The 22748-nt window shown below is 36.8% G+C and overlaps 3 protein-coding genes across 4 annotated transcripts in view; 2 read left to right on the forward strand and 1 right to left on the reverse strand.

Moving 5' to 3' along the window:
• Positions 1 to 6719, forward strand: part of stk11ip (serine/threonine kinase 11 interacting protein) — a 36015-nt gene extending 29296 nt beyond the window's left edge. The window contains exons 23-26 of one of the 2 annotated variants that reach the window (XM_051896073.1): positions 479 to 563; positions 782 to 867; positions 5362 to 5570; positions 5667 to 6719. In XM_051896073.1, the coding sequence (XP_051752033.1) occupies positions 479 to 563; positions 782 to 867; positions 5362 to 5570; positions 5667 to 5795 (509 nt within the window). In that variant the 3' untranslated portion in view covers positions 5796 to 6719. Of the gene's footprint in view, positions 1 to 478; positions 581 to 781; positions 868 to 5361; positions 5571 to 5666 lie in introns of those variants that run through there. The other variant, XR_007930517.1, reaches the window with a different exon arrangement.
• A 1477-nt stretch (positions 6720 to 8196) lies between these two features.
• LOC127514746 (gap junction gamma-1 protein-like) lies at positions 8197 to 16197 on the forward strand. Its single transcript, XM_051897893.1, has 3 exons — positions 8197 to 8352; positions 11235 to 12429; positions 14795 to 16197. Exons 2-3 carry the CDS (start codon positions 11265 to 11267, stop codon positions 14806 to 14808), a joined length of 1179 nt encoding a protein of 392 aa, XP_051753853.1. The 5' UTR covers positions 8197 to 8352; positions 11235 to 11264; the 3' UTR covers positions 14809 to 16197.
• A 1696-nt stretch (positions 16198 to 17893) lies between these two features.
• inha (inhibin subunit alpha) lies at positions 17894 to 21226 on the reverse strand. The gene is made up of 2 exons (XM_051897287.1): positions 20712 to 21226; positions 17894 to 18965 (listed from the first exon to the last, which is right to left on the reverse strand). The coding sequence occupies exons 1-2, from the start codon at positions 21019 to 21021 to the stop codon at positions 18232 to 18234; spliced, it is 1044 nt and encodes a 347-aa protein (XP_051753247.1). The 5' UTR covers positions 21022 to 21226; the 3' UTR covers positions 17894 to 18231.
• Positions 21227 to 22748: the final 1522 nt, after the last annotated feature.

Here is a 22748-nt window from a genome sequence, read left to right on the forward strand (position 1 = left end):
TGTGTACAAACAAACAAAAATAACGACATTCTGATGCAGAACCTGGAAGCGCTGGACGTAAACAGCATAGGAGACTGACAGCAAAGAGAAGAATTTGTTGAATATAGTCGTTTTTTTTTTTGTTCAGAGAGAAAGCTCTCGGATTTCATCAAAAATATCTTAATTTGTGTTCTGAAGATGAACGAAGGTCTTACGAGTTTGGAACGACATGAGGGTGAGTAATTAATGACAGAAATTTCATTTTTGGGTGAACTAACCCTTTAAGGGTTTTCCCACCTGTGCCTCACTTTTGATTTCAAAGTGTGTGCAACTTATTGTAAACTAAAGTATTTAATTATACTAAATTATTTGATTAAATTTAATGATGCAATTAAGTGAACATGTATTAAAACAATTAGAGTCTTTCATTTTGAGTTTAGAGTGTGTGAAGAAATTGTGCAGATATTCTTCCTAACTAGAGCTCTTTGTTTTCATGCAGAAATTGCAAGGGAATTGGCCCCAAAGTCCGACAGCAAGCTGAAGGGAATCTCCACCACCCGACTCGACCCACAGCACCACCTCTGGTATGCAGTGCAAACAGGCAGGCATTTTTGCTCTCCGGCTCCTTCTCTCTTTATCTCTGCCTCAGGCGTTACATTTTTTTTTCTACCTATCCTAGCCAAAGCCCAGCATTAATGCATAAAATGTGTGTGAATGGCAATAAAGAAGACACACAGTTTAAAAGGTTAATTGCCCATATTATCCCAACAGATTTTTAAATCCTGATCTGTCTGTCCTATAGGCATCTAGTCTGTGAGGACACCCGGCCATGTGATAAAGAAGACAGCCATCCTCCTTTCCGGTACCTCTTGGCATTTCTTCAGCAAGGTGAGTGTTTATGTTCTCCAAGATGGAGATTGGCAAGGTTTTACCTGCTTCACCCAAAATGTTTCTGTTGCTAGAGCCACAAGAAAAATACGAGGAATGAGATGGAAAATTATATGGTGACTACAGCATGTGATGACTTGCCTAACGGGAAGGAGCCACAAATGGTTAGGGTAGCAGAACATGTAGTTGCAGACTCAAAGAAAAATTTACATCTGATGCATTAATACAGAATTAGAGATTATTAGACTAAATAAAGCTTGAGATGGGTGTGATGTTCACCTTCAGGGAATTTATGGTCTGGTTTGTAGCACATGAACCATTCAACTGCATTTAAACTGTGATTCACACATTGCAGTTACAGGTCTTTAATGATTCATACACACTTTCATCAGATCACTGTGGGAAATAGTGCTGCCCAGGTTAACACTAGGACACAAAGGTATATGTATATCAGCACTTGCTTTTGTTAGGGTCCTGCTGTTATCCTTGGAACCAAAATCTGAGGTATTGATGGAAAAAGGGAGAGTCACAGAAAACAGATTTATCTCATTCTTCTTGAGAGAGTGATCCGACTGTGAGCGGCTGGTTCAGATTTCAAGAGAATCAGACCCCTGCCGGCAGCCGACTCTCCTCCAGAAACCCCCTATGGAAAGGGCTCGCAGCAGGCTAGACTTGTGGTGTGATAAGCATTCAACAATCTTACAGTGATTTTAAAAAGACAGAACATCCTGGAACATCACTCATGCTGTCTTTTTCTCCTGTGAAAATAATGCGTTGGCTCAACAAAAAAAAAATTAACACAACAGTTTGCATCCATTTTTTTGAGTTATGACAACTTTGAGTGAATTTACGTTCAACCAACAAGCTACACTGAGTTGGAGGAACTTAATAATTTGTAGCATAAACAAATTTTTAAGTTGATTACTCAAAAAGTAGAGTTGTAGCCCTGGAACCAATTAATCTTATCTATTTCAGTTCAAATCAACAACTATCATAGCATATGCTAACATAAATTATTTAACGTGTGTTTTCAATGAACAAGTAAGATATTAACTACTTGTCACTGGCATTAGCGCAGTCATTACTTAGAGTCAATAGCCAGGTTTCCATCCAAGGATTTTTTTGCGCTTTAAAATTTTTAGCGATATAGCTGATGGAAATGCCATTTGTCGAAAAATTTTCTCAAATGTCGGCTCAGTCTTTTTCTGTTTATTTTTTTAGCACATAAAATCTATATCGATAGTTCAAATGTTGCAAAAATATGTTTGGAAACACTTTTTGTCGAGAAAAGGGGCTTTAACGCAAATAAATGTGGTGTCACATGACAGAATTAGCCTATACATGCAGCGCCCGCGCGTTCATGTGTTGCTCCTGTTAAAGCACCGTTTCTCAGTAGATCGTAGTTCAAAGGTGCATCACAAGGATGAGGAAAATGCTGTCTTGAAAATCTTTGGAGCTCGACAAAATTAAGTGGGGTGTCTGTTAAATTAAGTGTTTTCAATGCTGACAAAAAGAAAGGTAAAATAAAATACATAACTTCTGTATCTGAATAAATAAAAGTAATGTCATAAAATCGTGAGTCTGTTTCGATTTAATGATCAGAAAACGGTTCTAGGCTACATGACAAATGAAAATCACAAACATGACACTTGTAAATAAAATAATTTTCTAAGTACAATTTATTAATATAGAATTTTATCTCAAATAAATTAGGAAAATAAAGTAGACTCCAAAAAGCCCTAATAAAATTTTAGAAATGTTATGTGAGAATAAGCTTCAGAAAGCTAATGCAGACCACTTAAAAAAAAAAGGTTAATAGACAAATAAAATGTTTTATTACACAGCTCCATCTGTCTCTGGAAAAAAAAAAATCAACAGCGATTTGATGTTTTTGATGGGTTAGATGTTGTTGAACTATGAAACCAGAACGATTAACTTTTTTCTTTGAATGATCTGCTTTGAATGCGTTCTCTGCCGCATCAAACCGCGACTGCGTGTTCAAGGTGTTAAAGACTGTTGCAATAAGCAAAGACTGAATATATAACTGTGCCAGTGTTTTTATGGACCCTAAAAATGTTTGCATACCGGACAAATGAGCTGCTCTGTGTCCAAACCTGTGCTTCGTCAAATAAAGGCAGTTAAGTCCTATCAGACGAGCTGTTCCACTTCACCGTTGTCATCTTATATTTCCTATTTAATAAAATTATATATGAAAATACGCAGTATGCTACTGTCGAATTTCAATTGTCTCTTTACTCATTTTAGAAATGGGATGCAAAGGATACGAATTTGCGATATACGCAAAATTATGTATGTATGAAATGGCTCATGGGCAGATTTTTTTAGCAATATAACAAAACTTACGCGACAATGCATTTTTTTAGGGATGACGTCATTACGCACACTATTTCATCGGTAATGGCAAATTTTGATCTTTGGTTGACCAATCAGCGGAAAGGGGCGTTTCATCCCCGCCCACACGCAGAGATCAAATATTCAAGCTGTTTATTAATTTCTTCCCCTGAATGTAAAAATAAAAAATTCTTGTTTTTCTTTTTCTTTTCTTTTTTTCCTGAAAAAAAATGATAAAAAGTGTTGTTTTCTCATTTTTCTACTTTCAATATTAAATCAAAAAACAAATGAACGAATGATACACATTCTTTGGTGATAACTAAGTGAATATTTAATTAATACAATATAAATTTTTCAGTAGAAATGACAATAAATGTGGAAAAAGTTGGTCAAAAACATAATTTACACAGAACCAAACCCAACTCTCAGATGCCATCTTTATTTTTTAGTTTAACTGTCACAGAATGGAGCGCACAGGATTGTGGGATATCAAAGGCAGTGATTCTGCTATCAAAATCACTGAGATGAAGTTATGCAAGAACACTGGATTTGGACATGCCTTGATGTCTTCCTACCTTAGAATGAAGTCAGCATTTTTAATCTTTTGGTGATTTTTTTTTTTTTTTTTTTTTTTTAAACACTGCTTCATGAAGCTTCGAAACCTTTACAAATCTTTTGTTTCGAATCAGTGGTTCGGGGTGTGTTTCAGACTGCCAAAGTCACATGATTTAAGTAAACTAGGCTTTGTTACAGAATAACTGTTTTGAAATGTTTCAAAATTTCAGTGGTTCACCCGTGAATCGTGCAGATTCACTGAGATCGCCCCCCTGCGGCGAACCATTGAACAAGTGTCTATCGGTTTTACCTGATCTCTGATCAGTTTTATACATTTGTAGACATTTTAATTAGACATTAGTATAATTAAAAGGAATAAAAGTACTTAATAGACTCTTACTGGCCTGTTGAGCTGAGCCATCAGTGGAACAAACAAAACAAGCCCTGCAAATTAATAAAAGAACACATTATGCAGACATGTGATATTTAATCTTATTAGATGATTAGTTAATTGCATTAGATTTTACTTTCAATAAAACATATGAAATGGGTTTGTAAAAGGTGTTTTTATGCATATTTGGCCTGAGTTTTTGTTGCATTTACACTGTTCTGACCAGCAGGGGTCACCAGCGAGTGGCGTTTTCAAACACTTCGAAACAGTGAATCATTTTGCGAAGCAATTGGTTCAATTGATTCTAAGCTTTGAAAAGTTTGGCCGTCCCAAATGGCACACTTCATAGCACTTTCGGTTTAGTGGATTTACAATGGCTGCCATGTGCGTGTGTCCGTTAAGTCCCCGAGACCGTAGGGTGTCTCATTTGTCAATTTTAGTTCTCATAAGGGTGCTTGTGAGCGCACTGGTGCGAGCTCCGCAGCAGAAATCCTCCCGAATGTCAAAGCGGCATTAGATCACGAAAGTGCGGATTCGTAGGAAGACCGTGAGTGTTTAGGGTGCCATTTGGGACAGGGCCTTTGTTTCTCCCATCATTACGAAGTGCTGTGTCTTCTTCTACTGGTGTGCATCCGGGAGGGCTGCATTACAGTCTTGTGCTACTGTGCCACACTGGTCAAACGCCAAAATAAAATAAAAAAATAGTTGTCAACAATTTTTTGTTGTCAGTCCCTAGCGACAACTAAGACTTCGCAAGAATTTGATCCAGAGTTTCTTTTTTCTTGCTCAGAAGGTAAGATATCTAGCAGTCTTTTTGTTGATTGTCATTGTTGCCTAACTTTTGTAACATTATTTGTTTTAAAACAATATTTTCAATGAGTCAAAAAACAAAGGCAGATTCCTACTCATTTTAAGTCGTCTTTTCTCTTTGGCGGTCATGAATGATATGATAAAACCTTCGTCTGTAACCACAGATACACCAGTATGCCTCAAATCATTATATTCATCCATGTTGAAAAGCCCAACTCTGCATAGCCAAAACAGTGATCTTTTTGAAACAGTTTTACGTCTGACCACTACTGGGCCAATTCTTCCATACTCCAGCTTTAAATAACTGTTTGTGTCGCAATAAGGGAAAAAAAGGTTTCTTGTTGGGACAAAAGTATTTGACAAGGTTGGTCTTTCTGTTTTCTTAGATGGCTCTTTGGACTCGGTGAGTGTGCTAGCCACCAAAGAAATGCTGTTTCTCCTTGATGAAGACCATCAGTGGAGCAAGAGTCAACCTGAGGGCCAGATAAGCAGTGGGAAGGTGACCGTTCGGGAGACTCAGCCAATCAGTTGCCTCAGTTCCGTTCATATGTTCTCATCCAATCCATTCCAGGTGGACCTAAATCTTTATGATGAGGTGTGTGGGTGCATCTTTACATCTTTCACCTAAACCACAGAGAACATTAAACACTATGGATAGAATAAATGGAGGTTGTTTAATTTTTTTTCACAGATGGCCAAGAAAGAGAAGACATGGTCGTTACATGCTGAAGATGAAGAGCTGGTACAAGACCTGGTGGATTGGATCACAAATCAGTGGGAAACCATGTTTGGCGTCAAACTGGCTACTATCAAGCAGTAACCTCTAGCCTAGTGTTAAAGAAAAGCACCTTCCTTACATCATGAAGATTCCTGCCTCAATCTACCTGCTTTTAATCTGTATTACTGTGTCTTTGGTGTAAATGTGGACTGTTTGTCTCCATATTATCCTCACAAATTCTCTTTTGTTGTGCTAATGTCTTTGTGCAAATTGTAAAGTAACAAAGAGTGTCTTTTTGACTTTGTACGACAAAACACCAACACACCTCATAATACATAACTATGCATGCACTTACAGTTGATTTATATTGATTTCTGTAGATGGTATGAATGTGGAATTGAAGGTGTATTTGTTTCTCAGGGTGAAAAGCCTCAGAAAGGTTCATATTTGGGTTATACAGGTCAGAGGAGTGTTGGTGTTGTTAATGCAGTGTTAGTTGTTAAGATGAAGCTGAACTAAATACCATACCGTTAAGTTTCTGAACTGTAAATGTGTACACGTTATGTTCTATGATGAGCTAGCACTTGAAATATTTAGTGTGTTGATTTGTTTTATAAGCATAAATGTAGCTCATGAATGTAAAGTTTAATAATAGTTGTTTTTTTTCCCCCCAAAGTTACAAAATATTCTGTTCCAGCACTTTTATAGAGAAAAGGGAGCTAGTGCCTACACTTTAAAATGTAATGGTCACGAGAAAGGAAACCTCAAATATCTGAGAAGAGACTGAAAGGAATATTTAAAATAACCATGTGCAGTTTTGTGCCAAGTCATTCATGTTGTTCAGATGTTCTGTGCTTTTATTTATTAATTAGTCTAAAAATAGTAAAATGGCACATTGTTGTTAGCATATTATCAGTCAATTTGAAATGTATTTAATGTGTATTTATTTATCTTTGTACTGGTCTCCAATAGGGAAACATGATAACTTTTATTTTTGTAAACATAATAAACTCTTCAAGTCTTTCACATCTTTTCATCTTGTCCGACGATGAGAGAGGATATGACAATGATTATTGCACACAAGTTGGTAATTATTTTTTGCAAACTTCATGTTTCTAGGTTAAGTATTTTATGCAATGACACATATGATATAGGTTAAGTGTTTTATGACATAAATTATTTCTACAGTAATTCTTACACTCACCTCTTTTCAGTCTATTATGATGAAAGTTACTTCTTTTTTTTCATTCAGTAGACATTTTATGTAGAAAAGGCAGCACAGAAATACTAGTTTGTTATAAGAACATCCAGTTTTTGTACTGCTGTTCCAGTATATACAATATTCCTGGGAATAGTGCAAGTTTTACATAGACACGTCAAGCCCGTAGTCCACAAAAGCTTAATATTAAGCAATAGTTTGTGATGTATGATGATTCACAGGTAAATGAATGCCACCTGCTTCTTCTTGAATATTAATTTAACTGAAATGAAAGAGACAAAAATCTGAATATTATAGCCTTTAAAAGTTAAGTCTTGGCTATTATATTTCCGGGATTGCTGATATATGTGACCCTGGACCACAAAACCAATCATAAGTCACACGGGTATATTTGTAGCAATAGCCAACAATACATTGTATGGGTCAAAATTATCTATTTTTCTTTTATGCCAAAAATCATTAGGATATTAAGTAAAGATCATGTTCCATGAAGATATTTTGTAAATTTCCTACTATAAATATATAAACAATGTATTTTTGTGAGTGGATATGCATTGCTAAGGACTTCATTTGACAACTTTAAAGGCGATTTTTTTTTTTTTTTTTTTTTTTTTTTTTGCACCCTCAGTTTCCAGATTTTCAAATAGTTGTATCTCGACCAAATATTGTCCTATCCTAACAAATTATTATTTATTCAGCTTTCAGATAATGTATAAATCTCAATTTCAAAAAAATGGACCCTTATGTTTTGTGGTCCAGGTTGTGAGCCCTAATCGAGAATGCCTGTTAAATTACATTAAAATTCCAGAATTTGAATTAAATTTGAGTTGGCAAACAAAACAAAAAAAAATCAGGTTGAAGTGAATATTTTATATAAAGTTCAGTAAAGATACAGAATTGCAATGTGAATTTGAATTAAAAGAAGTAGACTTTAACTAGAAAGAGAAAAAAAATGAGACAGACAAATGGTAGTTTTTTGTTTATTTGATATATTTAATTATTTTAATAACTTTATTTTATAGTGGGAACACTTTATTACCTTTGTTGAATTTTTGTATGCTATGGCAAGTTAATAAATTCCCCTTCCTTTCAATGCAACTTCCACGTGGCCAATTCAGGTCATTTTCCTCAAGAACTGAAAGAGAGCCAATTAATTTTTAAATACTACATTTTACTATTTTACTATATATAATATTTACAGTGGAGACTGGAGGGAGTTTTGAGCTCAGGTTTCAGGTTTAAAAGACATGATGTGTGGGTGTAGAGGAGGATGGATGCTCACGTGGTCTGGGTTCCAAACAGCGTTTAAGTTGACGAGAAAAAGTGGGAGTAAGTTAATTGAGAGAAGTGAGTGACACGCTGTGCCGGAGTTTTGGTCAAACACAAGCCTTGTCCGACAGCTGAGGACAGGATAGTCTACTGATCACTTGTTAGACGAAGGTATGTGGATGTTTCTGTTGTTTCTTACCTTGTTTAGAGTTTAATGGAGCTGCATTTACCAGGGCGACATGTGACTTTTGAGAATTCAGATTTCAGTTCATGGATATAAAGTTGTCGCGTTTAAAACTTAAAAGAAAGTTTGATCATCTCAGGTCTGTTATACGCGGTTCCTGAATTTATTATTATTACTATTTTTTTTTTTTTTTTTTTTTTTTTTTTATGTACACCTGGTCTGTCTAGGAATATAATTGCATATACGTACACATGTTATCCTTTAAGCCTCTTTTAGAAAGTTTAAAGTCACCGTGTGCATTAGGATATTACTTGTCACTCTTTTTGAATACATTTTGGAAGTTTGTTCAATACTCTTGCACATGTGTTTACTAATTCACCTTTTTTGTACTGTCATTACTCTAAAGGTCTTGTTAAAACACACCTTTTACCTGAAGCTAGAATAGTCAGACACCAATCAATGATCATTCCTCATCTGAGATGAAAGTCTACATTTTTTGGGGATGTTATGATAGCTTTTTTTGAAAAGACAGTGGGATGAAGAGCGATGAGAGTGCTCCAGCAGTGAAGGTGCTGTGGTGCCGCTGTGGATTTCATGTGTCTGTGCCACAAGCCTACACATCTCTTCAGCATGGATCTGTTATTTGATATCAATCAAATCCTGAAATCACTGTATTATGCTAACACAGCGCTACACCAGCAACACTCAATGGCTGTTTAAATAGTGGAGTTAAAATGGGAGTTGTCTGAGCAGACTACATACCTTCTTCTCTTGACCACAGAACCTCAGTCTTGGTTCTTCATGTCAGATCCTGACCTGTAATGACTTGTCCTTATCTTTGAAGCTGCTGCCGAGGGGTGAGGTTGCTGATGTTGGCAGGCAGTTGTAAAGAGAAGCTACTCAGTACATTTCCATTACATGATGTGACAAACATGAAATGAATTATGTTCTCGTGTTTAAAAAACTAATGATAACACTAATAATGTTGTATGTAGTTTTCATGTCCTGTTTTTTTTTTAGCAATTTATTTTGGCAATATTTTATATTCAGTTACTATCATATGAAACATCTTAACCTGTGGCTCACTTGTAATGCAGTGAAACTTGGTTTATGTACATCAAATCTGTTGAGAAGGTTCACGAGTTATTCAGTCTGTTCCTGTATTGCCATCTGTTGGCAGTTAATAAAATTAAGTCAAATAAAATTGTATGTACATTTCACTGAAATATTTATTCAGTCAGTTTTTTTTTTTCTTTTTTTTTCTGGCCAGTGTATTCTAATCCTTTTTATAGAAAGAAAATAAAGTATGCACAAATGTCTTTTTTAGGAATGACGTTCGTATTAATATATGTGCACTGCACACTTGTTTCACTCAGATAAACTTCTAAATTTATAAGAATCTACATCTTTATATATAACTCCAAAATGCATGGAAAATGCAAAAAGTAAATTTAATGCAGACATGCAGTAGTTAAGTAATATAACAGTCTTTCTCACTCATTATGGACTTCCACTGGCATGTAAAAAAAAAAAAAAAAAAGTCCGGGTGATGCGACTGTCTTGATATTTTAATGAATTTTTTTTAAAAAGAATGATGTTCTTGAAAAGAAAATCATGTTATTTAGTAAATGTTATTTGGTAAACATACGGATATTTGACAAGGCAAGGATAGTTAAGGTTGTAAAATATGTGGTGCAACTACTTTTTTACTTGGTTATACCACACGACATTTTTAAAAGCCATTACATTTTCAAAACTTATCTGAATACAAACAGTGTTTTATATATATATATATATATATATATATATATATATATATATATATATATATATATATATATATATATATAAATTAACACCCTGTTAACTGGCTGTTTGAGGGTTAAGACTTGGGTTTGGGGTTAAGGTTAATAGGTTAAAGTTAGGGTAAGGTGGGTAGGAATAGGATTAGGCACTTAGTTGTGATGGTTAAGGTTAGGCTATAGATTACATTATATGAATGAATGTCCTCACAAGGATATGTATACTGTCTGTGTGTGTGTGTGTGTGTGTGTGTGTGTGTGTGTGTGTATACACATGTATTGAACACTGACACCTGCCAGTGCTGTGGCTGGTATTTCATCAACACATATAGTGTTGTCAAAACTACTGACTTCGGTACCAAGTCGGTACTTAAATTTTAAAAATGTGACGACACCAGAATTTCCCCCTAGCATTCTGAGCACTGTTGAGTGGATTCTTAAACACCTCTGATTGGCCGTTGTGTTCATGTGCTCAACAGATATATCTGTGATTGGCTACAATGATCAGCGCTTCAATGACATGTTGTAAATAGACATATGTCGCTCTTCACCGAGCGCTTGCACAGATACACACAGGAGCGTTTGAAAGCAGGTGTCTATCAGCGGACAAGTGCTTTCAGACACTTCTGTGCGCTTTCAAACGCTCCCATGCATTGATCATTGTAGCCAATCACAGACATGTATGTTGAACACGTGAACACAAAGGCCAATCGGAGGTGTTTAAGAAAATGCTACGGGGAAATGCTGGTATTGTCACATTTTTAAAATTTGCTACTGAAGTCGGTACTTTTGACAACACTAGTCCAATAATAATATAATGTGTTACTGTGTTAAACAAATGGAATTAATATCATGCATTACTGCATTAATTCTCATTTTACTCAAACATGTTCACCATATTGTGCTGGACTCTTTTTTTTTTTTTTTTTCATGTCACCTGCAAAACATGTTTGTGATATGTCTGTTAGCCACAACTGAGGCCATTTACTGTAAGTTTTACTGTAATGGTTGTGTGTCCCAATTTAAAATGCCTCTATGATCCCACTACCTCTTTCTATCTTGTCCAGATCTGACAGGTCTCTTGTGTTGGTGCCAACATGAGTTGGAGCTTCTTGACACGCTTGCTTGACGAGATCTCCAACCATTCCACTTTTGTGGGAAAGATCTGGCTCACGCTCCTCATCATCTTCCGAATTGTCCTGACAGTGGTGGGCGGTGAGACCATCTATCAAGATGAACAGAGCAAGTTTGTGTGCAACACACAACAGCCTGGTTGTGAAAATGTATGCTATGATGCTTTCGCCCCTCTGTCGCACGTTCGATTCTGGGTTTTTCAAATTATTATGATCACCACACCATCCATTATGTACCTGGGCTTCGCCATGCACAAAATTGCTCGAATGGCCGATGAGGAATACCGACCACATAAGCGCAAACTGCTGTCTATGGTTCATCGCGGAGTGAGCCGTGACTATGATGAGGTTGATGACATGGGTGAGGAAGTTCCCATGATCTTGGAGGAGGTTGAGCCATCTGAGAAGGACACTAAAGCTGCATCTACAGACAAGTCTGCCGCTGCATCCAGTGTTTCAGATACAAAGCATGATGGCCGTCGTCGCATCAAGAGAGACGGTCTTATGAAGGTTTATGCGTTACAATTAGTCTCTCGTGTTGCCTTTGAGATAGCCTTCCTTTTTGGCCAGTATATTCTGTATGGTTTCGAAGTGGCACCATCATACATTTGCACTCGGAGCCCTTGCCCACACACGGTGGACTGCTTTGTCTCACGTCCCACTGAAAAGACAATCTTCCTGGTCATCATGTATGTTGTCAGTATACTCTGCCTGGTGCTGACTGTGCTGGAAATCCTTCATCTGGGAATCGGTGGTGTAAGGGATGCGGTCCGCAGTCGATCGACTCGGAGGTTGCCCATACATCGGCCATCCACATCCACCATCTGTCATCGCCTTGCCAGTGCCCCACCGGGATATCAGACTGTCCTGAAAAAGGACTCTTCTGGCAAGCTCAAGCCTGAATTCTTGGGAGACTCGGGACGGGAGTCACTGGGTGATGACAACACTAGCCGTGATATAGACCGTCTGCGGAGACACCTGAAATTGGCACAGCAACATCTGGACCAGGCCTACCACGCTGAAGAAGTAGGGCCTTCCCATAGAAGCGGTCCCGACTCTCACAGCATTGCAGTTGAGCAAAACCGACTTAACCTAGCACAGGAGGGCTATGTCAACGCTGAGGAGAAAGGTTTGTTTTGGGCTACACTTCATTCTTCCACATCACACATGCATAAGCAGGGTTTAAAATGAACACCCACCAACTTACCCAATGCGGGTGAAAATCACCCATGGTGTGTAATGCTGTAAACTCATTAAGGTTCGGTCACAATTATCGTTGCTCGGTGAAAATTTACTCGCCCTCATGTCGTTCCAAACCCCTAAGACTTTCATTCAACTTCGGAAGACAAATGAAAACATTTTTAATCAAATCTGAGAGATTTCTGTCCCTCCATTGACAGTCTATGCAACTACCTCTTTGACGCTTCAGAAAATTTGTAAAGAAATCGTGAAACTAATCCATATGAATTGAGCGGTTTAGTCTGAATTTGCTAGAGACACAATTGCTTTATATGATGAACAGATTGAATTTAACCTTTTATTCACTTATAAACATTCATCAACTCACACATCAGTTGTGGTGAACAGAAGCTTGAGAATGTTTGCTTGACGTACAAGAACCAATGAGGTTCATTCTCGTGTTACGCAGCACGTTTGAGCTTCAGCGAGAACCAATGAGGTTCATTCTTGTGTTACGCAGCACGTTTGAGCTTCAGCAAGAACCAATGAGGTTCATTCTTGTGTTACGCAGCACGTTTGAGCTTCTCCAAGAACCAATGAGGTTCGTTCTCGTGTTACGCAGCACGTTTGAGCTTCTGCAAGAACCAATGAGGTTCATTCTCGTGTTACGCAGCACGTTTGAGCTTCAGCAAGAACCAATGAGGTTCATTCTTGTGTTACGCAGCACGTTTGAGCTTCTGCAAGAACCAATGAGGTTGATTCTCGTGTTACGCAGCACGTTTGAGCTTCTCCAAGAACCAATGAGGTTCGTTCATGTTACGCAGCACGTTTGAGCTTCAGCAAGAACCAATGAGGTTCATTCTTGTGTTACGCAGCACGTTTGAGCTTCTCCAAGAACCAATGAGGTTCGTTCATGTTACGCAGCACGTTTGAGCTTCAGCAAGAACCAATGAGGTTGATTCTCGTGTTACGCAGCACGTTTGAGCTTCTCCAAGAACCAATGAGGTTCGTTCATGTTACGCAGCACGTTTGAGCTTCTCCAAGAACCAATGAGGTTCGTTCTCGTGTTACGCAGCACGTTTGAGCTTCTGCAAGAACCAATGAGGTTGATTCTCGTGTTACGCAGCACGTTTGAGCTTCAGCAAGAACCAATGAGGTTCGTTCTCGTGTTACACAGCACGTTTGAGCTTCTGCAAGAACCAATGAGGTTGATTCTCGTGTTACGCAGCACGTTTGAGCTTCAGCAAGAACCAATGAGGTTCGTTCACGTTGTTACGCAGCACGTTTGAGCTTCAGCAAGAACCAATGAGGTTTGTTCTCGTGTTACGCAGCACGTTTGAGCTTCTGCAAGAACCAATGAGGTTCATTCTCGTGTTACGCAGCACGTTTGAGCTTCAGCAAGAACCAATGAGGTTTGTTCACGTTGTTACGCAGCACGTTTGAGCTTCAGCAAGAACCAATGAGGTTCGTTCTCGTGTTATGCAGCACGTTTGTGCTTCAGCAAGAACCAATGAGGTTGATTCTCATGTTACGCAGCACGTTTGAGCTTCAGCAAGAACCAATGAGGTTCGTTCTCGTGTTACGCAGCACGTTTGAGCTTTTGTGCGTCAAGCAGGTTCGGTTGAGCTTCTGTTTATGTTTGTTGATGAATGTGAATAAAAGCCTAAATGAAATCTGTTCATCATATAAAGTGATCGTGTCTCTTCAGAAAATTTGTACTAAACTGCTTAATTCATATCTCTTTATGAACTTTTTGTAGCGTGAAAGTGGTAGTTGCGTAACTGGACAGAAATCTCAGATTTCATTAAAAATATCTTAATTTGTGTTCTGAAGATGAACAAAAGTCTGACAGGTGTGTAACATCATGAGGGTGAGTAATTAATGACAGAATTTTCATTTTTGGGTGAACTAACCCTTTAAGGACATTATAAAATTAAGATAATGTCTGTACTGTACGTTATGTTATGATTGTACTTAAAATTAAATACAGTCACTGAACATTTTACCTCGGGGCGTGTTGACTGAGTTGAGTCACACATGAAAATCCGATAACATCAGCAGTCTTTTTCAGCTGATTTCTGTATTTTGTCTCTAGAGAGTCTATGGAATATATTGCCCATGTCTGAGCTACTCCATGCTATTGAAGTCAACTGAAGTGTGTTAAAGATTAGAAAGGGCTGTTTATTATATATTTTTATCATCAGAAATTGCCATCTTTTAATGTGACTTTCTTTTGTACCTTGTTGCACTCTTTGTTTTTTGATAATTGATGAATATTTAATAAAATATGTATTTTTCTTTTTCTGTTTTTAAAGAAGCTCATGCTTGAAGCACGTTCTCCTATTCAGCTGCTCTCCATCAAAAACAACCCGACTCCAGGCTGAGATGCACATTTAGGAGGGCAGTCGTTGACAAGATTTTGTGTTTTTCCTGATCTTCTGACTCCTCATCGAATGGACTAACTCAAGGATGAGATGCAAATAATGGAGAGCAGTTATTGACAACGTTTTGTGTGCGCTCCTCTATTTGTATATCAGAAAAAGTGTTATTTACAGTATTAAAACCATAGCTGCCATATGTAATGACAAGGAAAATCACCCGTTCTTAAAACCCACACTACTGGACCATTATCTCCCAAGAAATTATATCTGCTCACATTGTTTTGTAACAACAGCTCAAGAAGAAAGACACATTTCCTTACTGTGTTGTTGATGATATTTTCATTATTGTTAATTATTGTCTGTTTTAGCGAATTGAAGCCAGAATCAGACATGTCTTCCAGTTCAGATCATTACAATGAAAGAAAGATCCATCCTTGTCTACAAAGCCCGAAGCATTTGTGTTTTATGTTATGTCCAGTAAAGTCTGCCTGTGTGGTCTGATATTTTTGGAATATTGTCCTGTATGTAAATGTCATAAGGAAAGGTGCTTTTCACACAGCGCTGACATTGTGTTTAGAACTTATGAATAAAATTATTGCAATACATGTGCATTTGACCAGATTTCAAAACTACTAAGAACCTGGAAAATGCTTGAATTGTTTATTAAAAGGTTTCATGCTCTGTATTATTATAGGAATTTAAATTTGTGGTGTAAGTATGCAACATGGTGTTGCTTTACGTTTAGTATGTAATATACAATATCTGTGGTTTTCATGGGATTTTTTCTTTTTTTTGTCTTTTCTTTTTTCTTTTTTATTTCTTTTTATTTTTTATATATTTCAGATTTTGCAATGACTCTTAATGCACGCTATTTCTGGCTTTGTTGGTGATCAAAGTAATATTTAAAGGTATAGTTCACCCATAAAGGAAAATTCTGTTGTCATTTACTCATCCTCAAGTTGTTTCAAACCTGTATACATTTCTTCTTCTCCTTCTCTCCATAATATTTTTTCTTTCTTTCCCATACTATAGAAGTCATCAACTGTTTGGTTGCCCATATTCTTGAAAATATATTTTGTGTTCAGCAGAAGAAAGAAATTCATACAGGTTTTGGAACGACATGAGTAAATGACAGGATTTTCATTTTTGTGTGAACTGTCCCTTTAACTCAAATTTGTACACCTTAAGAAATTGATAGTATTTTGACAAATTTGTTTGAAATTGTGTACACATGAAATGAAGAATTTTTATTGTTTGATAAATTCTGTTTTCCTTCAATTGTAAGTCATTTTGCATACTACCATCTGCTAAATGAATAAATATCAGTGGCCTAGAAATACCCGTTATTCTGTATTTAATTGACCCCCCTTCATTTTGGCAGATTATAGCCATAAAATCCAAATCTGTGACACATAACTCTGTTTAATGCCCCTTTAAAAATAAACATGTCCTTTAGTTTTCTACCAGTTGACATTTTTATTGTAATCAGAATGTTACAATCATATGCTAACAATCTGGCCTGGTAGGTCAAAGGTCGTGCTGTATGTTTGAATCCTTGTAGAGAGATTCCTTTTCTCTGTGCCCTTGAGCAACAATGCTTATGTTAGTTTGTAGCTTGTTTTACAGCATCTACTAAATAACCCATTATGCTTTAATGCAGTGTTTCTCAACCCTGGTCCTGCAGGACCCCCAACACTGCACATTGTAGTTGTGTTCGACTTGAAGCGATCGGTGTATGACATCAGAGTACCGCGAGAGTGATTAGATAACAGACGGCTCCGTATGCTCTCGGATCGCTCTCACGGTACTTTGATGTCATACACGGATTGGTCTGCGCCAGGGCCATAACCACCACAGACATTGACAATAATTAGAAATTGCCAAATTGTACCCCCAAATTTGTTAGGATTACAAAAAGTTATTTTAAAAGTTTTATTTTTAGGCCGGTCTGGCTCAGCGCTCATCACTGTCAGAATGAGTGAGCTGGCCAATCAAATCAAAGAAGGCGGGGCTTACTGTTCACAGAAGACGAGTGCTTAATTTGTTTTAGCAGTGAAAGAGTATGTGGAGAGTAAGTAGCTAAACATTTAATATTTGACGACTGTTTTATGATTGAAATATTCAGCGACCGACAGTAATATCCAGTGATGCAAACTATTCAATGTTTTTATGAAATTCCGCCATTTTTAATTGAAAACAAGCTATTATTTGCTTAATATGATTCACTCTAAAAAATGCTGGGTTAAAAACAACCCAAGTTGGGTTGAAAATGGTCAAACCCATTGGTTGGGTTAAATGTTTAATCAACCTGATGGGTAGTTTTATTTAACTCAACTATTATTTAAAAATGGCTATATGTCTTGCTTAAAATGAACCCAAAATGGTTGGAAATTAATAATCAGACACATAATTACTAGAGGAAACAATAATAATCAAAAGGTGAAAATTTATTATTAAGCAATTTAATAAATGTTTATTGTTTAATTATTATTCATTAAATGTATTAATAATTGTTTGTTCATTAAATATATTAATAAATGTTAATTTCCAAAATATTTTGGGTTCATTTTAAGAAAGCAATACAGTAATCTTTGAGTTAAATAAAACTACCCACATTTAACCCAACCGCTGGGTTTGTCCATTTTCAACCCAACTTGGGTTGTTTTTAACCCAGCATTTTTTTTAAAGTATGTTATTTGATTAATATAATTCATAACCGAATGTGTCGAGACAAGAAATGTTTTGCATTTTTGACATATTAAGACACAAGTAAGAGTAAATATATTTTTAAAAACATCTTATTTGCAAATAGTTTAAATTGTTTACTTAATAACTACAATAGATCTGGAACTTTCACTGTTCTTGTTCCCTTTTAATCTTTTAATTATTTAATTCATTTTAATAAAACAAAATTACCCAGTAACAAGAATTACAGGTTTCTTTCTTCTTACTTCAGCTGTAGCTCATTCAGATAATTGTTGAGGTAAAAATAAATAAAAAGAACTATATCATAATGACACATCTCTTTTTTTAAACATTTATTCTTTATTGAAATAGGTAAAGTGCATTTAAACATATCAAAGGTTAAGATGCTTTTCTCTGCAAATGTCTGTTTAATTTAGTACAAACTGCTTTATTTGCATAAAGAAATTAAAAGGTAAAAATTGAATGCTGTATATGATCTGTAAAAGTTATTAAGCAAGTTTTTACTTAAACTAATATTTTTGTATCAACAGAGTTTTCATGTTATTGCAGGGTCACATTTGATAAAGTTAAAGTTAGTAGAGGTTATCAATCTATCTAAAGTATCTTCTTGATCCACACAGTATTTTCTTTGATCATTTAAGAGCCCTCACAGATAACCTGAAGTGTCAGATGCAGTTGCACTCTTCAGGAATGATGTTAGGCAGGGTCTCGTACTTGAACGAGTATCCCCCGTCTGAGGTGGTGGTGAAGCGCAGTGACTTCATGCTCTCTGGGACAGGGGCGCAGCACTGGTTGATCCCCAGTAGGGTGGTCGTGCGCTCGGCGCTGGAGCAGTTTCCATGGCAGTAGTAAAATGTGAAAGCTTTCGGATGAACAATCCAGTTGTCCCAGCCAAGGTCCTCGAAGGAGATTTCTATCTGTTTTCTCTTGCAGTCTGCGTCCTCAGAAGCAGGTCTCATGAGCTTTTCGATAGCAGCGGGTGACCAAGGGATTTTGGGTGCCCTGCGGGAGCGGTCAGGGCCACTTGAGCGGGTGTGGAGGTGCAGAAAGGGTGTTTTATCTTCTGAATCGTAGCAGCTGCAGGACGGGCAACGGACCTGCAGCATGAAAGGGCCATCAGCCATGGCAGTGTGGAGATGGACATCCAACTTATAGGTGGTCCAGCCGTCAGGACAGCGTTTGACTGGACTGTCAGATGCCTGGAGCAGCTCCTGGTGAGGAGTGAGAATGAACAGGGGTGCCGAGATGTTGCTGGAAGCGATGGCCTCTCCAGCATAGAACCAGAAGTGGGCAGACGTGATGACGGAGTCCTGGCTGTCCAGAGAGGGCTGGAAGTAGTAAGTAAAGTGACGGGATGCAGCATCAGAGGAGTGATCAGGCATATCCTTGCATGTAGACTCTGAAAGTTAATAAGAAAGCTCATGAAATGATGTCAACATGGCAAGATAACTTTGTTGCTTTAAAATATGATTTAACCCTTATATTATTTTCATTCCCCCCTACACTTATTGTGTTCAGACCCCACACATTTACACTATAATTTTTATTTATTTATTTATTTATTTTTTTTAATACAAATGATATGTCATTTGCTTCTCAACTATACATTTATGCAGTGTTTTGGAGGATATATGGCACTTTTTTTTTCTTTTTTTTTTTTTTTTTTATCTATTTACTGCAAAATTACTCAACTACACCATTAGCGTGCATATGAAATATTAATTTTTTTTCTGGAAAAAATACTTTAATGAAGATCTAAATTAAATATAAATTGTTTCTGGATATTGATCTAGATGTTGGAGGCAGAATTCTGCCATCTGTTGGTTAGAATATATATATATATATATATATATATATATATATATATATATATATATAACAACAGTTTAAAAAAGTGTATATATATATATATATGCCAATATATATCCAGCAGAGGGCCATAGAGATCCATTCATTTTTCTGGATGTGGCCAACTGATCATAAGATTTTGATGTATTTTGTGAAAATATATATTTAAACAACAAGATACATTCAAATAACCATTTTTGTGAAATTTTAGAATTTGTTTTTGCTGTTTGGGGAATTCTGGAGTGTGTGTCTTTGCAATAATGCCATATAAATTTGCAAAAATATAATTAAAATGACACTAATAAACAACTTAAAACTCAGATTATATTCACAAAATATGTTTATTTCAATAAACCAAAAGTAAAAAAAAAAAAAAAAAAATATATATATATATATATATATATATATGTAAATACAACCAATAGCAATAAGCACAAATGAACAGAAGAGTGAGTGTGTGTGTGTGTGTGTGTGTGTGTGTGTGTGTGTGTGTGTGTGTGTGTGTGTGTGTGTGTGTGTGTGTGTGAGCATATATGTTCTAAATTGCATTTGTGCTCTAGTACCAGATCTTCATTTCTGAAATTTTCAGATTTCAGCACAGAAATGATTTTATTAAAAAATGAAAAATAAAAAACTCTTAAATTTTCACCTTTCCCATTCATTTTCAATGTGGGGTCCGTTCAGACTTCGAAGACCATGAGAGTGTGTGTGTGTGTGTGTGTGTGTGTGTGTGTGTGTGTGTGTGTGTGTGTGTGTGTGTGTGTGTGTTGAGGGAAACATCAAATTAATGTTATAAAGAGAATATGAGGGTTAATGATTTCAGCTTTAGGTGGATCAATGTGTCCAAGATAAAGAAAAGAAGAAATCTTTTAAACATCTAGTTTAAGTTCTTAGAAATGTAAGTTTTCAATTCATGTTGGTTTCGTATGGTTTTGAAAAGTTTTTATACCATTTTTAACAAGAGTCATTTTTAGAGTCATTTAAATTTAATGACTCTAAAAATGTAAAGTGCTGTAACTAAAGTTAAAAAATGAAGTTAATTCATAAATATCATTAGGTTTTTTGGAAGTCGCACTTATGCACATTTCTTTTAGAGACTTTGACCTTGACACACACCCATGAGGATCTGCAGGGGTCCTTTCTTTTTATTATTCTTTTTTAATTTTATTTATTTCCTGCATGTCTGTGTTGCTTCACACCACACGATGATTTGACTGACTGTTCTAAAAAATGTTTACAAGTATTGAAGCTGTTAATATTTCCCTAAGAAAGCTACTGAAGAATTAAACAAGCTTACCTGAGCCTGGAAACAGAATCACCTGTGAGGACTCCTGATGGCGTCTTCTTTCCACTCGTGTCTCCCTCTTCATTCGTGAAGCCGCATGCTGGACGACTCTGTCCACCGCCGGCCTCGTTGGCAGCTTCAGCACCGGCAGAGGAGGCTCATCCATCCCCAAACCTTCCAGGATCCGTCTTTTCAGCCAGCCAAGCACCATGTCACGCGGTAATTCATCGTCTTGACAGGCCTGGACCAGTGGAGGTGAAAACAAAGCCCACAGCATCAGGACACAAGCACACGAAGACAAACCGCTGGTCCATGTCAACATCCTCGAAACTCAACAGAGGTTAAACGCAGACTGAAAACTTTGATTGAACTATTTCAGGTAAAAAAAAGATGTTGGAATCAAGCTCAGGTTTAGTGTCTTCTCTCTTGCAGATCTGTTGTAGAAGAAGTCTAATAGTTTTTTTTTTTACACTTCAGCAAATGGCAAGCTTTGTTTGGGTTCATGCTATCACAGTCTGGACATGATAAAACAGCTTCTGAGATTACGGTTTCTGTCCCGGTTCCCTTGTCCTTGGAGAAAATTGACACAGTATAACATAAGAATTTTTGAAATGAGTTTTTTTATGGTCTGAAAGTAGAGGTGTCCAATCCTGCTCTTGGAGAGACACCTTAAAAAATCTTATTTTATGTTTCACAGAAGAAATAAAGTCATGCATGTTTAGACCAACATGAGCGTGAGTAAATCATTTCAGATTTTTTGGGGGCTGAACTATGTCTTTAACTCACAAGCGCTCACAAGGGTTTTAGATTTGAAACATATATTATTTTGTGGCTCTATATTGGCTGAAATTATTTTTTTGAGAATTCCATTTTTGTCTATTATCAAAAATCATTATATCTTATTTCTCATTGTTCTTTGTAAGATTTTCTCTGAGAGTTTGGACACTGACACCTTCTTTCCCATGTGGGATTGAAAAGAACAAACAAGATGTTACATTATCAAACGCTTAACCTTGGCCGTGCGAATATCTCTGGTGTTTTGTCAGTATTGTGGCAGAACGATTCTGAAATAGAGAAGATCAGTTCAGGCAGTTGCCTCTTCACATACACCACCAGAATGTATAAGAAAAAAATGAAGACTTTAGTACTTTTGTAAGTTCTGTTAACAGAAGCAATGCTGTTTTTGAGGTAATATTAGCTGAGCCACCAACTTAAAAGTAGATAGTCTTTTTCATGGCAAACACCTTCATTTTGATAGTCGCGTTTAGGTTTAGACCAGTGTACTTACAAGATGGTGTGGCTTATGCATGGATTTATTTTGGTTCTTATGGTCAATATAATAGAATATGCATCATCATGGAAATATGTCTTTCCACACTGTGCCAGCAGGTGGGGTAAACCTACTATAAATGCAGTTGGCCAAGCATTAAATTATTGCAGTTTATTTTTCCGGATTTGCAGTCTGTAAAATGTATGAAACGTGATATTGTAGACTATAATTGTATGGATTATTAGGGGCCAAGCACTGAGGGTGTGTAGGCATCTATTGTATCCACTGTCGTTCTTCTTCCTCTTCTTCTTCTTCTGCTTGGAAGTCTATGGCAGCCCATAGAACCGCTTGCAGGAAAGTTATGAAAATTTGGCACACTGATAGAGGACAGTCCCAACATTAACCACACCGACCACAGTCTCTAAATCAATGCCTCTAGCGCCACCACCAGTCCAAGTTTCCAAGTTTCACTCATGTGCTCATATGCTAATAACTTTTGAGCCATAAGGGTTAGAAACAAAATTCTTTTCGATTCGATTGCACCCTATGAAATCATTTTTCGTCATGAAAATGTTTCCGCCATTTTGAATTTTCCGGAAAAACATACTTTTTCGAACTCCTCCCAGGCCGTTGTTCCGATTTTCATGAAAATTTAACCAGATCATCTTCAGACCATGCTGACAAATAATTGTGGAATTCAAGTTGATTTCGAAAAACATGCAAACGAATTTCAAGTAGTGCTTGCAAAAATAGACATAAGGCTCTATCTCCTCAACGCT

The sequence above is a fragment of the Ctenopharyngodon idella genome, chromosome 6, assembly GCF_019924925.1.
Source record: "Ctenopharyngodon idella isolate HZGC_01 chromosome 6, HZGC01, whole genome shotgun sequence".
NCBI classification, from domain to species: domain Eukaryota; kingdom Metazoa; phylum Chordata; class Actinopteri; order Cypriniformes; family Xenocyprididae; genus Ctenopharyngodon; species Ctenopharyngodon idella.